The sequence below is a fragment of the Barbus barbus genome (genome assembly GCF_936440315.1).
Source record: "Barbus barbus genome assembly, chromosome: 48".
Lineage (NCBI taxonomy): Eukaryota > Metazoa > Chordata > Actinopteri > Cypriniformes > Cyprinidae > Barbus > Barbus barbus.
In genome coordinates, this window is record NC_136726.1 from 13559657 (window position 1) to 13576058 (window position 16402).

At 35.0% G+C, this 16402-nt stretch overlaps 1 protein-coding gene across 4 annotated transcripts; it reads right to left on the reverse strand.

Moving 5' to 3' along the window:
* Positions 1-2659: 2659 nt before the first annotated feature.
* Positions 2660-13419, reverse strand: LOC306866762 (FERRY endosomal RAB5 effector complex subunit 3-like). 4 transcript variants are annotated; one of them, XM_079412098.1, is made up of 14 exons: positions 13379-13419; positions 12790-12973; positions 12518-12663; positions 11138-11319; positions 10551-10650; positions 10334-10455; positions 9850-9956; positions 8338-8535; positions 8103-8231; positions 7082-7153; positions 6795-6997; positions 5077-5134; positions 4576-4643; positions 2660-3822 (listed from the first exon to the last, which is right to left on the reverse strand). In XM_079412098.1, exons 2-14 carry the CDS (start codon positions 12965-12967, stop codon positions 3730-3732), a joined length of 1656 nt encoding a protein of 551 aa, XP_079268224.1. In that variant the 5' UTR covers positions 12968-12973; positions 13379-13419; the 3' UTR covers positions 2660-3729. The 4 variants fall into 4 exon arrangements, with proteins under 4 accessions (XP_079268224.1, XP_079268227.1, XP_079268225.1 ...); XM_079412101.1 differs by having other exon boundaries at positions 2738-3822; positions 13312-13414; XM_079412099.1 differs by having other exon boundaries at positions 2740-3822; positions 13265-13406.
* Positions 13420-16402: the final 2983 nt, after the last annotated feature.

Sequence of the window (16402 nt, forward strand, 5' to 3'; positions counted from 1 at the left end):
GCACAGTCTAGAACTTTTGCTGCCCTTTTGTGTGATCAGGTACGATCCACTCAAAAACACATGCATCATATCAAAATCGGAATCGGTCCTTCTCCACAATCTTCCTCAGGGTCCGGTCACCTCTTCTCGTTGTGCTGCGTTTTCTGCCACACTTTTTCCTTCCCACAGACTTCCCACTGAGGTGCCTTGATACAGCACTCTGGGAACAGCCTATTGGTTCAGAAATTTCTTTCTGTGTCTTACCCTCTTGCTTGAGGGTGTCAATGATGGCCTTCTGGACAGCAGTCAGGTCGGCAGTCTTACCCATGATTGCGGTTTTGAGTAATGAACCAGGTTGGGAGTTTTTAAAAGCCTCAGGAATCTTTTGCAGGTGTTTAGAGTTAATTAGTTGATTCAGATGATTAGTTTAATAGCTCGTTTAGAGAACCTTTTCATGATATGCTAATTTTTTGAGATCGGAATTTTGGGTTTTCATGAGCTGTATGCCAAAATCATCAATATTAAAACAATAAAAGGCTTGAACTACTTCAGTTGTGTTGTAATGAATCTAAAATATATGAAAGTCTAATGTTTATCAGTACATTACAGAAAATAATGAACTTTATCACAATATGCAAATTTTTTGAGAAGGACCTGTATATATACACACATGGTCAGAATTGTTGGTACCCTTGGTAAATATGATCAAAGGGGGCTCTGAAAAATAAACCTGCATTATTAATCCTTTTGATCTTTAATTTTTTTTAAATCACAAAAATCTAACCTTTCATTGAATTAAAACAATTGAAAATGGAGGAAAATCTCATTATGAAATAAATGTTTTTCTCAAATACACGTTGGACACAATTATTGGTACCCCTAGAAATTCTTGTAAAGTATATAAGTATATTCCCATTCATATTTACAATTTTGAGCACTCCAGGGGGATTATGAACATGAAATTATCCAGCCATGGCTTCCTGTTTCACAGAAATATAAATAGGAGGGAAAACAAAGCCCAAATTCCCTTAATCATACATCACAATGAGAAAAAACAAAGAATATATTTCTTATGTGCAGTAAAAGATAATTGAGCTTCACAAATTTGTGAAGTGGCTTTAAGAAAAGAGCTATAGCAGTAAAAATTCCCATTTCCACCATCAGGGCAATAATTAAAGGTGGGGTAAGCGATTTCTGGAAGCCAATGTTGATATTTGAAATCACCAAAACAAGCACGCCCCTATCACCAAAAGGGTCTCGCCCCTATTTTGATAGCTCTGCCCAACACATACATAGCCTATGCAACCCAGGCAATGATTAGTTCTGTGAAACAAAGCAAAACCAATGTTACACCGTGTCTACACCGGACGCGAGCGGCGCAACTATACAACTATATAGACTATAGAAGTCATTATAATCAGTGATGCTGTCTACACTGGATGCTGTGCAGTGCGACAAATCTCCAGCAGAAAACTGCTGCTGCATTCTGTTTATGACGTGCTGACACAAATTTCAAATGATTTTCAACGGTCGCTTTGTCGCGTCCAATATAGGCAGACTTTGGCTGTTGCGGCACACATCGTACGGTGTAGACACAGTGTCGCCTATTGAGAAGAAACTAAGCAACCTCGGCGTCAGATCACAGGCCTTCCACTCCTTGAGTTCTCTCCAGCGCTGGAAAGCTGATCCTATAATTACACGGGTCCTACTTCTTGCCTTGTTCCGCAGACGTTTTCCTCTTTTGTTTTTTATCCGCCATCTCTATCTTTCTGTTGCTCGGCAGTTCACTGAACGCACTCTCCTCCACATCATGAGTAGACATGCCCCTTACTGCTGATTGGTTACAAGTTTGTTTTGGTACTCGGCCCCGACTCAGTTTTCTAAAGCGTTTTTGAAAAATTACATACCCCACCTTTAAGAATTTCCAATCAACATAAAATGTTACGAATCTGCCTAGAAGAGGATGTGTGTCTATATCGTCCTAATGCACGGCGAGAAGGAGAGTTTGAGTGGCTAAAGACTCAATATTTTTTGGCCAAAAATATTGGCACCCTTGGTAAATATGAATATGTGAAAATTAATCTGCATTGTTAATCTTTTTTATCTTTTATTAAAAAAATTCACAAAAATCTAACCTTTCATTGGATAATAAGAATTTAAAATGGGGGGAAATATCATTATGAAATAAATGTTTTTCTCTAATACACATTGGCCACAATTAACGGCACCCTTTAATTCAATACTTTTTGAAACCTCCATTTGCCAGTTTGACAGCTTTAAATTTTCTCCTATAATGCCTGATGAGGTTAGAGAACACCTAACAAGAGATCAGAGACCATTCCTTCATCCAGAATCTCTCCAGATCCTTCAGATTCCCAGCTCCATGTTAGTGCTTCTTCTCTTAAGTTCACCTCACTCATTTTCTACAGGGTTCAGGTCAGAGGACTGGAATGGCCATAGCAGAAGCTTGGTTTTGTGCTCAGTGACCCATTTTTGTGTTGTTTTTGAGGTTTTGAGGATTATTGTACAGTTGGAAGATCCAAACATGGCCCATTATAAGATTTCTAATAGAGTCAGTCACTTATTGATTTTTTATCTGTTGGTATTTGATAGAATTCATGATGTCATGTGTCTAAACAAGATGTCCAGGACCTCCAGCAGAAATATAGGCCCACGACATCAAAAATACAGCAGTATATTTCATTGTACAAATGGGGTACTTTTTATCCCATATATATTATGAGGCAGCAGACCTGCAGTGAACTAAACTCATTTTATCAATTCATTATCAAATAGTAAAATTCTGAGTTACTCTGATAAAGTACTGTAAAGTAAAGTACTGTGTTTACAAAACTTTGACATTTCACAATGAACATGGAATTAGCATGTCAGTAGTATCGGACAAAAGGTTAATATAGATGCAAATGCTTTAACCCTCAGATTAGCCCTACTTTGCTACTTCATATGCTAATATCCTCATTAGGAGGAATCCAACAAAATACTTAACAGACAGTATTTAATATGAAGATTTTCTTTGTGAAGGCTTTAACAATAAATAATACAAAACTGGACATAATTTTTCCACTAGCCTGATTACTAAGCCGATTTCAAAAAAATATATAAATTAGTTAAACAGGTTTGATTTACAATAAAAAAAAAAAAAAAAAAAACAGATGATACTGTTTTCAAATGCCCCACTTTTCAAAGATTACACAGTTCAAATATAACTGCACACATGCCAGGGTTTACAACGGGCATCTAATATACAAACACATGGTAAATCACTTAGAATACTTGGAAGGTTGGTTTCATTTGACATTTGGAATCAGCAGCTTTGGTTACCTTACACTACACGTGAAAGCTACCTAATACAGCGCCATCTGGTGTTTGTGGAGAGGAACGATGACATGAGAGGCCAAAGGTGGTTGACTGCAATGCAGCACAAACACACAGCTTGTTTTGGCATTACCTGCTTCCCATGCAGCGTTAGGTAAACAAGAGCTACAACTCTGAACACTTCCCTCTCATATTTAATGTGTTTTTTTATGTGGAATGTACAAATATGTGAATTCCAGAGAAAATTCATGACTGAAATAATCAGGACAAGTGCTAAGCTTCCTGTGACAGGATCACATGACAGTGCATATCAAAACAGCTTACGGTTTGTACTCTGAAAATTAAGAACTTAAAGTGACAAGATGTCCTCCATATTGCCAACTACAAGGGCTGATGTGTCTGTGTGTGGCTTGTTTAGCATTTTGACGTTAGCGTGAGCGTTGAGGAGACTCTGAAGATCTGAGGCAGCATGTTGCTCAGCTGGTAGAACATCTCCTCTGAGATACTCTGATGATAAAAGAAAATCAGAAAGACAGATTGGTGCCACATTCTTAAACCGCTAAGCAATTTCACTTAATTTCACTAAATTAAGCAAATACTCTATCATTCAAAAGTATGTTATTTTGCAATTAAATTAATCAAAATTGACACTTAAGACTTTTACATTGTCAGAAAAAATAAAGGCTGTTCTGTGGAACTTTCTATTCATCAAAATGAATCATGGTTTCTATTTCTATTCTAGTATTAAGCAGCACAACTCTTTTCACAATAGATAATAAATGTTTCTTTAGCAGCAAATCATTATATTAGAATGATTTCTAAAGGATCATGTGGCACTGAAGACTGGAGTAATGATGCTGAAAATTCAGCTTTGCATCACAGGAATCACTTTACATTTTAAAACACAGAAAACAGTCATTTTAAATTGCAATGGTTTTTCCACAATATTACGGTTTTACTATATTTTTACTAACCGAAACAGTAGTGTATACATACACAGTGTAAGTATACAGTGTGTGCGACATCTAGACAGAGTTTAGGGGAGTTATTTTATAAGGTGCTAAAGAGTAAAACAAGCAGCTGTGAATGTGAAGAGTCCCCTGAGCCTATAAGCATGTGTCAAACTATGGATACTATTGTTTGAAAATAAAGACTGCATTATAATTTGATTTATCCCATTGCCAGTAAAGTGCATTTCCTGAATAGTCACTTATTAGATAAAAAAGGCATTGTTGTATTGTCAGTGAGGCCAAAACGTACCTGTGGAACAAGGAATTGGACAGTCCGTGAGATTCCTCCATCCCAGGAGGCCATTTCCATCATAAAACCTGGAAGAGCCAAAGAGATTTAAATTGTTGTATTTTAAGCATTATTACATTATTTGAGATGATGGAGAAAGTGTCTTATTTGAAATGGTAGGCATGTAGATGTGAACAACGCTGCACAAAACTAATTGATTAACTACACATACTGACCTTAAAAAGTAAATAATATCATTTAAATTTTATCTCTCTATTTTCTTATTTTTATTTATTTGTTATGTGTTTTTTCCTCTAAAGAGTTGTAGGAAAAATATTGACATTAAGGCATGCTTTACATGACCAACCAACCAGATTTATTTATCTATTTATTATAACCCAGTATTAGATCTAATAAATTCCTCAAATGTAATCCAATGCATTTAAAATTAAGGAGAATAATAAGCAGATCTGATATAATGATAATCAATGACAGTTTTTGCACAGTTTTACATTTGCACACCTTTCACACACTTGAAGACCAGCTCAGCTCGCTTCAGACACCAGGGAATGGTCATCTCCTGTACAGACGAGGAAAACAGAGAAAAGAAGTCAGTGACTGAGATAATATTTAACCACATGGGTAACCAGGTTTCAAACATACCAAACTACTCCTTGTAGAGCAACATTTGCAAGTGAAGAACTACAACTTCTCATACAGGACTATTCAGATCGCTAATACATTTCACTTTGTTCTTAATACGACATGATACTTACATTAGAAAATGGCTCATAATAAAGCCATATATTTAATATTCCCTACCTAATTAAACACCACAGATAAATATCATTTTGTGATGGCTCATTTATGTGTAACAAATATGTATAAATGCAGTAGCCACACCGATCTTGCTGTTTTCTATAGGCTTCCACAGTAACAATTACTTTACAGACATACGTCCTAAAAAGAAATCTGTCCGAATCAAGCTTAAGACCTCGGCTTTAAATCCATCCCTGGCCTTTGGCTGGGAGAACACACAGTTCCTGTTCAGAAGAAAAACATTTCCTGAACACTGAACATTCCTCAGCATCGGCCTGTGGTCAGAGAGGCTGTGATTGAGGCTTTAATTTTCCCACAACTGGTCAGTCCAGACGGCCTGATCCAAAATAGGCCATTTCTAAATTAGACGACAGAGTTTTCAGGTTGAGCATCCAAGTTAAAAAAGACAAATTAATCTGATTTGATCCTAAAGATAAAGCGTTGAATTGAATCAGGACACAAAGTATTGGTTATCATCCATGATTTCATTTATATGTCAAATGCTGGTTATATACTGGCAGATATTAGATATTTAATTGCATATGCTCTTTTACTATTTTTATTAAAATTACCTTTGCTGTCATGCTATGCTCCCTTAAAATTATTCTTTAAAATCACTAATAATTTAATAACATGAATATAATTTTTTTTGCTAAATTTTAATGTTGTAATGCCTAAGTTTACACTTACATTTAAAAAGATTCTTTCTTTCTTTCGTTCTTAGTTTATATCCATTCATTTTAATAAGCACAAAATAGTACAGAATTGTTTCTAAGAGACAGCATGTCCTTTTCATTTGCCACACAAGATCACATGCTTTTGACTGGTTAACAATTTATTGTAATTAATTGTGCACAATGATGCAATATTTGCAAGGATTATAGAAATGCATACTGAATAATAGAAACACACACCACAAGTGAATAAAAATGCCTTTTGCTTCTTGAGGGCAAATACATCAGATGAGATGTAGCATGACACAGGTGGTTAAGCTGGAACTGGAATGTTTTGTTTGGCTGTTTGTTTGCCTGTGCTAGAACTAGATGCCAATGTAAAGGCCAAATCCTCAACAATTCCCACAAAAATGGTAGTTGGCAGAGGAAAGCTCTGGAACACCCTTAGAATGTAGATGGTTATAGATTCCAGTAATAGGAAGTTGAGGCTCGGTTGGGTTTTTGAACACCCTACGATATTGGCAATGTCCTCAACTACAATTTTTACAGATCAACAATGTGTGCAACAACTCAAAAGCTCACAATGTGGACACTTTCAGGGATTTAAACCTTGAAACAATCCCCTGAATTCCTTCACAGATGCTAAAAAAATTTAAATGTTAACATAAGCCACTGTTTGTAAATTTATACAAAACAGTTCAGCAGTAAAAATGTTTCTGTAGTGAAGGATCATGCATCTACTCTTACCTCCGACATGTCATGCACCAGCAGCAGCGGGATGGTGATGGTGGTGATGTCATGGGTGCAGCAGACCTTCAGGATGTTCCTCAGGCCCATGATGGCTGGGTCCCGGGCTGTGATGTTTCCCGAACGCACATTATCATCCACACAGAGGTGAAACACTATATGAACCTCAGATAGGTTTGAATGGCGTGTGATGTAGAATTCACCTGAAGAGAAAGAGAGCACATTATCCTCCAGTGTTACAACTAATCAAACAGAGCACTAAAAGCATGAGACAATGTTTAAATTACCTGGGAGGATATTGAAGGAATTTCTGTCCATGATCTTATTTTTGTCTTCGCTTCCTCCATTTCTTGGCATTTCTATAAAACAAAATCAAGAAGTGTATTAATGTAATACATTCAAATATGTTATACTTCACTTTTAAGCTTGTATTTATGATTATTTTCCACAACGATTTAGTTTCTGGACACTCTTTTATTATTATTATTATTCAAATCAACATTTGAATGCAACAAATACATAATAATAAAATACATAAAAAAGCTTAATTTACAATTTAAACAATACATAATTTTTATTGACATTATAGAAATTGAATTAAGGAGGAAAATGTGTTTAACTGTCATATAAAAAAAAAGCTTAAATCTTAAAAAACGTAACTTTTTGTAAGACAAACGGGCTGCTGTTAACTGGGTGGGAGGATGTGCTTAAAAATAAATTAAAAATATTAAAAATATATATATCAATTAATAAAATACAAATCTTAACAGTATTTTTCCCCCCAAATTTTTTAAAAAATTTTAATTACTTTTATTTTGGTGTAAAATGTGACGTGGACATAAATATCTCCAGATGTCTTTCAAAAACTTTTTTTTTTAAGTCACTAAGGCTGCATTTATTTGATCAAAAATACAGTAAAAAAAACACAAAAAAATAGTAATAATGTGACAATTACCACGCAATGTTTCTCAGAGGTTTATTTCACTGCAAATCACTTAAAAAAAACTCTAAAAGATAATATTATGGTAATGTGTTCTCTCTTTCAAAGTTATGTAACAGTGTTCATTAGATATATAACAATTCTTACAAACAGTTAGCAATATGCAAAACTGTACCAGAGCATTTCACTTTCTGGCAAAAAATTTGTGCATGTTGAAAAAATGTGTATCGCATTTCATTGTAGCTAGTCCCTGTCGAGTGAAACTGAACACTTCCTCGCGGTAGGACTGAAGTCAGATATGTGTTGGTGCAATGCAGAGGTGCTGGTTTTGGACGGACACAAACACACACAGTTGTTGTGTCACTCACCAGGCTGCTCTCTCTGCTTGCTGCTGCGCTGAGCTCGAGCATACAGCACCACCTGCTGGATGATGTCCAGCTGCTCGTCCACTCTGGGGAAGTGGAAGTCTGTGCACTCCTGAGACACTGTTGCAAAGTCTGATGCCATAGGAACAATGGGAAATGTTATTGTTGTTTATATTATCTTTTAGATTTTGACTTCTGTTGATCGTTGCAACAAAACGCTACAAATTAGATATGATACCTCTCTTGATGCCGCTGTACGAGTTGACTCTGTTGTCGACCAGCAGCACCAGGCCGCAAAGCGATGTGGAGTACAGCGAGAGAGCAGTCTGCAGTCGCCATAACTTCACCCCGCTACTGCTGTGACGACGGTGCTTACAAAAGTCCAGAACATCAGATCGCACCAGACGTAGATTGTGCATGGTCTTCAGCTGAGCCCCTTAAAGACAAGTATATCAAACAGCTTTATCTATTTTTATCCATTATATTTTGTTTATTTAAAAATTGTATATGGTTTGATGTAATTAAATATTCAATATACACTACCTTTCAAAGGTTTGGTCTCTATAAGATTTTTTTTAAATGTTTTTGACAGAGGCCTCTTATGCTTCTCAAATAAAAGGCTAACTTTTATTTGATTAAAAATTTAGTAAAATAGCAAAATTGTATAATATTATTATAGTTTAAATTAAACTATTCCCGTTTTTAATATTTTTTTTTAAATGTAATTTATTCCTGTGATGACAAAGCTGAGTTTTCAACATCATCACTGTAGTCTTCAGTGTATTCTAATATGCTGCTCTGGAGATCTAGAAATATTTCTTACTATTGCCAATAATTTAAAATGCTGCTTAATATTTTTGTGGAGAACACAATTTTTTTTCTTTGATGAGCAGAAAGCTGAAACTTACAGCATTTATTTGAAAGTAAAATGTTTTTTGTGACAATTTTGATCAATTTAATGTGTCCTTGCTTAATACAAGTACTCAATTGTAAAAAAAAAAAAAAAAAAAAAGCACTGACCCCAGATTTTTTAATGGTACTGTATACTAGTCAGTATTGGATATTTTATTTGCGAATTTTCTTTACTTTTACATTTAGATTACATTTGTCGTCATCTAACATGCACTTACTAAACCACTTTGTCAATCTGAATTTAATAATATAATAAAATAATGTATTTAATAAGTTTAATAATACTTTTAAATGCAATCTTTAGCAAATCTCAAAATTATTGTCCATTTCTTACAGTATATTGTCCATTATAATGTTGTAACGCATAAATGCACATAATTAAAATGATTGATTTAAGTTAAAAATATATATATATTTAGCTAAAATAATATGGATATTACCATTTGTATAACGAGCTTATGTTATTACACAGAATTTAAAATCAGTGCATTCTTAACATATTTATGTAGGGTGTACCCAAAAATATTGGGACCCTTAAGCCACTCATGTCATTATACTAGATAATAAACTATCAAACATTAACATAAAAAAAAAAATCCAAGCAAAACTTCCACAAAATGAGGCTTAAAATTTAGATAAACCGCATTTGGACAATTTCTGGTTGCCAAACATTAGTGGAATATGTCTACTACATACACAAAACTTATTTTATAATGAGCTTGAGCGACAGATTGAAAACACATTGGAAGTGGGCGCAAATTACAGTGGCAGTTTGTTGTATGTGGATATTTTTATGCGCCGTTTTATAGAGGCCAATATTTCCAAGGAAACACCATACCTAAGTGAATGGTGAAGCTCTCCTCCAGCTGTCGCTGCTCCTCGAAGAGCCTGGCCCCCGCTTCCCCTGCCTCCCCCAGCTGACCGGGCTGCACCTTGATCTCCTCGCTGAAACACAAATAACAGGCTCAACTTCTGAAGCTCTTCTGCGTCCATCAATCACAATGATAAATACAGTTGTTTTACCATTGGCTCAAGTGTAACACTATCCACTCAAGTGCTAGACGTGTCAAAGCGGGGATGTCGTAAAACGTAATCAGAACTGAAACTGTATCTAAAGAGGTTGCAAGAACATTCATATCTGAATGAAACTGAAATTGCTAAGATGGGATTTCTTGAGTCATAACCAGAGGAATATCTGTGTGAGCGTCTTTGAGGATGTTACATTCTGCTCCTCTGTGTCTATTCCCACAACTATTCACTTCCCAGCATAATCATTTATCAACTCAATTCCATCAGTATCTTTAAAACTTTCTTTCACTCACTTTATAGTACTGTTGTTGGGGTTCTGTAGGTCCCGGTGGAGCTTCATCACCCATTCCTGATACTCTTGTTTCTGGATACCTGTGACTTGCTTCAGTTCACTGGCCCACTTGTTCTCCAGCACCTTCCCATTACAAAAAAAACAAAAAGAGCAGTCAGGAGTCATTAACATGTTTTATATTATTGTTAGTTTCAATCTGACTGTCGTGTTGGTCTTACTTGCTGTGCATCAAAGTGTTGGGCAGCCACGGCATTCACATCCTGGTCACACAAAGTCTTTCCCAGTTCCTGCATGACTTTGTCCATCTCAACAGCCTGTCTGTAAGGACAAATTCAAGTACTTTATATTCTACTATATATACATTATAAAAATTTTTACAAAATTGATATAATAAGGGAGTACACCATGAATCCATTTTCCAAACTGTGTTTTTGGCTTGTCCTGAATCACTACGGTACACCTATAATAAATGTTTATATTTTACACTATTTTACACTGGTTTGGGTACCGCTGCGGAGTAGCCCAGTACCTGCGTGACTCGTCATAGACATAAACAGAGAGTAGTAGTTCCGGCTACAATGTTCTTCCGCAAGATGCACTTAGTTCTGTTTATTAACCGCAAGAGCACCAAAAGTTACGAACTGCAGCATTAAGCAAAACATATTATTTCTGACATTTATACTTGCTAATTACTCAGTATGGTAACATTCTGCCTTTATGTTGGGAGCTCATTATCCAAATTACACTCCCTGGTATTTTTCGTCATAAAACAGAATTCCATCTCATAACGCCCTTCCAGACAAACCTCTCCTGAAGTTTCTTGAGCTCCATGTCTCTCTCGCTGATGAGCTCAGAAACACTGACAAAGTAACTGTGCTCCAGGTTGAGAAGAGTCTCTGAGGCCGGGGAGTGGATCAGTTCATGATAAACATCCGCAAAATCCTCGTCCCAGCTGGGTTCTTCAGGACGGGCGTGTTCCAGTGTAATCTACACAAAGAAATGATACAAAACACAGACATTTAGTAGAGATCCACAAGAGTTGAGTACCAACTAGTCGAATACTTGAACTAAATGATTTACTTCAGTGCTTATTGTTATTTTTAAATCTTGATGTTTTTATTAATACATTTTGTTCATACTTTTTTGTAAATAAAAGCATAAGTTGTACATCTATTTTAATACTTCATGATTAACTTTTGCCCTCATACTCTGAACATATACAACAACCTGGAAGCTTAATTACTGCTCTAAATAAAATCATAAGAATCTTTTTACGCAAACAACCAGGTGGTCGTTAAAAGAACATTTGATGGGCTTGAAATAGATTGGAGAGCATCCATGTGTATTTGTGTATGGCTGCTGTAAAATGTTAATGGTTATCCTGTGTGCATAGCTTGAGCCAACAGCACTTCATAGGAAAGGGAGGGGGCGGATTCTGCTTTCTTTTTATAAGTTACAAGTGGAAGCAGAATTTAAACTGCAATACTTTGAAGTGCTAATGCAGATGGTCAGGTTGACCTTCTTAAATGTGGAAATAGGACAGATATTCAATTTCAAAGCAATTTCTTGCGTGGGCAGAGTCAGAGTGATTTATTGGTTTAAATGACAATTCATATTCAGTAATATTATCAATTTAATGGCACTGAGAACAAAATTTGAACTTATTTCAGCTAAATAATGACACAATTGCCTTCTATAGAGCTGCTTATAGCTGAATTAAACTCATTTTTTAAACTAGTTACTGAACTGAATTGAACTAAACTGGGCTGAATAATAATAACACTATTATCTTCTGTAGAGCTGCTTTGCAGCTTAAATTATATTCGTTTCATAAGTGGTGATTTTTACAACATTAACATTGTTATTTTCCATTATTAATGTGAAGTTTTTACCAAAACTTCAAAAACTGTTCAAAACTTTTACCATAGTTTGATCTGACTTTGTGTACTGATTTAAATTGTTTATAATAAAAATTTGTACACTCATGGATGACAGTACTTTTGCCAGTAGAAAGAGCTCATTAAGAGCTTTCATTTGATATCATGTATATCTCCATTTCACCCAAAATGTCACTTATGCCCTTCTGGTTCTCACCCCTCGTAATGTATGTAAAAATGGTGATGGTGTAGAAGGAATGCAATGATACAAAATTATTTAATCATTTAAACTGAGACTGTGCTCTTACCTCAGAATAGGCCTTGGCCCATGAATTTGTAAGTTTGTTTATGTTGACCTCTCCGTTAGTGAGTCTCTGCAGGGCTGCTTCTGCCTCCCGGTCATAATCCACTAACGTTTCCCTCTCGATGAAACTAACCAGGCTGTTTTTCAAGTCTAAAATCAATGCAAAAAAAGTTAGAGGATGTACAGTAATTCATATTTGACTTGGAAATAATGCACTAACAATCTGAGAGTTGAATCTGATCATATACATGCTCAAATAAATGCTAATACAATTACCATTTTCTATAAAACAGGGGATTTTATGAAGCAGCATGATACGCCCATGAAGATCATTGACATTTTCTTTGAGAGGGAACTGAAGAGGTACTTTGAGGACACAGTGATGTTTTCCTGCCTTAAACTCAAACATAAACTCCTTTTCTACTGTATTGGTTTTCCCTTTGTTTTTCCTCATCTTCACCTGCATTTAGAAAACAGACATAACAATAATGGTTTTATAGTATAGACGACAGATGCAGACATAATTATGAATGCTGTCTAGGTAGGGTAGCTTCCTAGGTGGTGAGACTTTGTGATGTTATGTAGCCAGAAATTCTCGTTACACAAACACAGACGTAAGTTTCATAAATATAAGCACACCATTTAAATTTTATGACTAACAAATGCTATTCAACAACAGCTCACATCACATGAATGAACTGAGTGCTAAGAAACGAGCTAGTGCTAGACAACGAAACCACAACATACTAACTGAAATATATTCCAAAATTGTAATAAAAGTGTAGCCGGTAATTATACGGTTATTATTCCTGCATTTTCCAGTAACTGTCCAATATTATTTGCTTGCAAGACACTTCCTGCTTACTTCCACTTGTTTTACTCCGCTGGCTGTCAGCTGATCAGCTAGTTTGTGATTAGTAACAGCAGATTCCACACGAAAAGACAATCGTGGTTTGTTGGAGCCTGCCTGTAATTTTTATTTGTATTTTTTCGCAATAATTACTACGCAATACTTCAGACCAACATACAGGGTAAAATTCAGCTAAATATTATTTGCTGAAAGTGTTTCGTTCAACACAAAATCCTGACGAATTGGTTTTCATATGGTCTAATCAAAACAAAAACTATTTTTGAATCCCTTCTCGTTTCTGTAAATTTACAAGCAAACACTGATGAAATGCACATTAATCACATGAAATGTTATTCTTGCATGTTCATTTTCACCTAAATACAAGCAAGCACAGTATTGCGTGTAAAAATGTAATCATCACCCTGCTGAAAAACACAATAGAAAATGTAACGATTTAATGGTTATAATGGGAATTGCATTGGTTTTAATGGAAACTATAATGGTGTCTACTGGTATGTGATGGATTCTATTGGTGGGATGTTAAGTCCTATTGGAAAAATGCCCAAAACACACTACAAAAAGGAATTCTGTAATGGTTTTACTGGAAAAAGCTAATGGTTTATAATGGAAACATTGGAATTTCTGTGATGGTTTCTATTGTTTTTTTTTTAGCAGGGCAGATAAAATACAATTAATATAATAACTATTATTATATATTTAATGTATAATTAATCCCTCAATTAGTCATGTTTTTAAAGATCATGCTCACATGCATTTATAACTAAAACTTTATTTTCCCCACAAATGACTATTAATATGTTACATTAATAGCCTATGTTTGTGGACCTATATTGTCCACTATCAATCCCCTTCGTGCTGCTGCAGTAGTTTCATATTAATAGTTTAGTATTTTGTGTCACTGTATGATTGAGGAGGGGATACTGTTGTCACTGAACAGAAGCATGAGGTGTGAATACAGGATTTGTTCTCTGTTACATAGACAAGACCCGCATTAAAGATGCATGCTGTATCAGTTACAGGTAGAGTGACACATTTGTTGAGCTCTTTGTCTCCTGAAGCCTAAATCACACAACAGGCACTGTCTCTTTTCAAATCCTCACCAGGAAAACATGAGGGCATCACATCATCAGCTTCAAAAAAGCATCTATTTAAAAAATTATATTATTGTCAATATTTTAAAATCAGTGCATACACAGGCATCCCAGAAGAATTATGTAATTTTGTCTAAAAATCATGAACACTGCCAACACATCTCATGAAAATGTAATTTAAAATATTTTTGGAGTAAAATTGAGTCATAAATACATATAATATCGACATACTATTTTCACACCTTTTGCATAATCTGACAAAATGACTTGATTGAAAATAATGTGCATGCAATATAATATGAATATAAAGTTGTTGTTTTTTTTCCCACACATTAGGTCTCTTCTAATTCTCAAACTTTTGCAAACACATGAACTTTTTAGAAAACTTGTTTGTTTGTTCCAATGGAACGGACAGTCATAAAAATTGCCTAAATAGTTTCCACATTATAAGTATTGAAATGGTTTATTTCACTCTTTGTTTAGATCATAAACAGGCAATGATTCATATTTATTATTTTAATGGATATTTATATGGTAAAACAACAGAAATCATACATCTTAATGTAGCCTTATAAGCCTATGTGTTTGCAACAGTATCAGTGAGAAGCTTGAGAATTATAACATACATAATATGTGAAAAAAATCATATTTATTTATATTCATATTATATTGCATGCACATAATTTCCATACAAATCGTTAAAAAAAGAGATTTATTTTTAAATTTAGTTTTAATAAAAAAAAAAAACAATCACACATCTTGCACACATGGACAAAATCTGACTTTGTCTTTAATTAACAGTTTTATAATTACAGCAGAAACATTCAGGGTATTTCTCGTTGTATAATCTCTGCATTGTAACGTTGTCGCCATGGTTACGTCGACCACCACAACAAGAGCGAACACGTGCGTGGGAGGCACGCCCCCTGCCTGCCGCCCCCATCATCAGTTTCACTATGCGCGCTCCCGTTTACTACAGTACACACTTATCCATTATAAAGACTGCATATCTGAACAATATTGACATAAGCGGATGAATTTTCGTACACCCTAATAAGTGAGGGCTAGTGATCTGACTATGGACAAAAAGTAAGTAGAAAACTGCTAATTGTGTTGTAGTTTGATGTGTAGGCTTTGTTTCATGTTTTTTTGTATTTCCCCAAAGTTATACAATCTGAAAAGGCTTATGATATCGGCAAAATGTTCTAAAGCTTATGGTACCATATAAAGAGTGTGTAGAAAACAAATCTGTAGAGAAAATAATGCACAGGATATACGAATGAATGCGTTTTTAACCGGCTGGGGTCACTAGTAGCTTGCAGTATCGCTTCCAGCTCTTCCGGTGTATATATTTAGTTGAACATATGAATATATACATATTTTAATAACATATATGTAATATATACATATTGATATATGTAATTAAATTATATAAATAAAATTCATATAATTTATAGAACCTATATACAAATGAGTATTTATTATGAATTTTCAAAACTGTTAATTGATGTTTCTTTGTAATTATTAGTGAAATTTACTGCAAGTTTTTTACTCACAGCATTTTCTAAAACAGATATTTTTGCTTTGAACAGAAAAGCTGTGAGGAAGAAACTAGAGACACTCATGAAGGAGAAGAACATTAGTCTTCCTTTGGTGAAAAAGGTAGGTGGACTTTAATGCATTGTCCAGAAAGGATGAGTCATAACTTCGTGCAGCACCATGTGCACATTATGTGAATTTTAAAGCCATCATGAGCAGAGATTTATTGATGTGCAGCACATAAATAAACCTTTGGTCATGATCTCTTTAAAAAACTGAAAGCTGAAGCTTTATTCAGTGATAAAATAAGGTCTTCTACCCAGCTTACATGCATAAACAACTATAGTCAAGAACACTGACTCATCCAAGGCATGCGTTTGGGGAATAT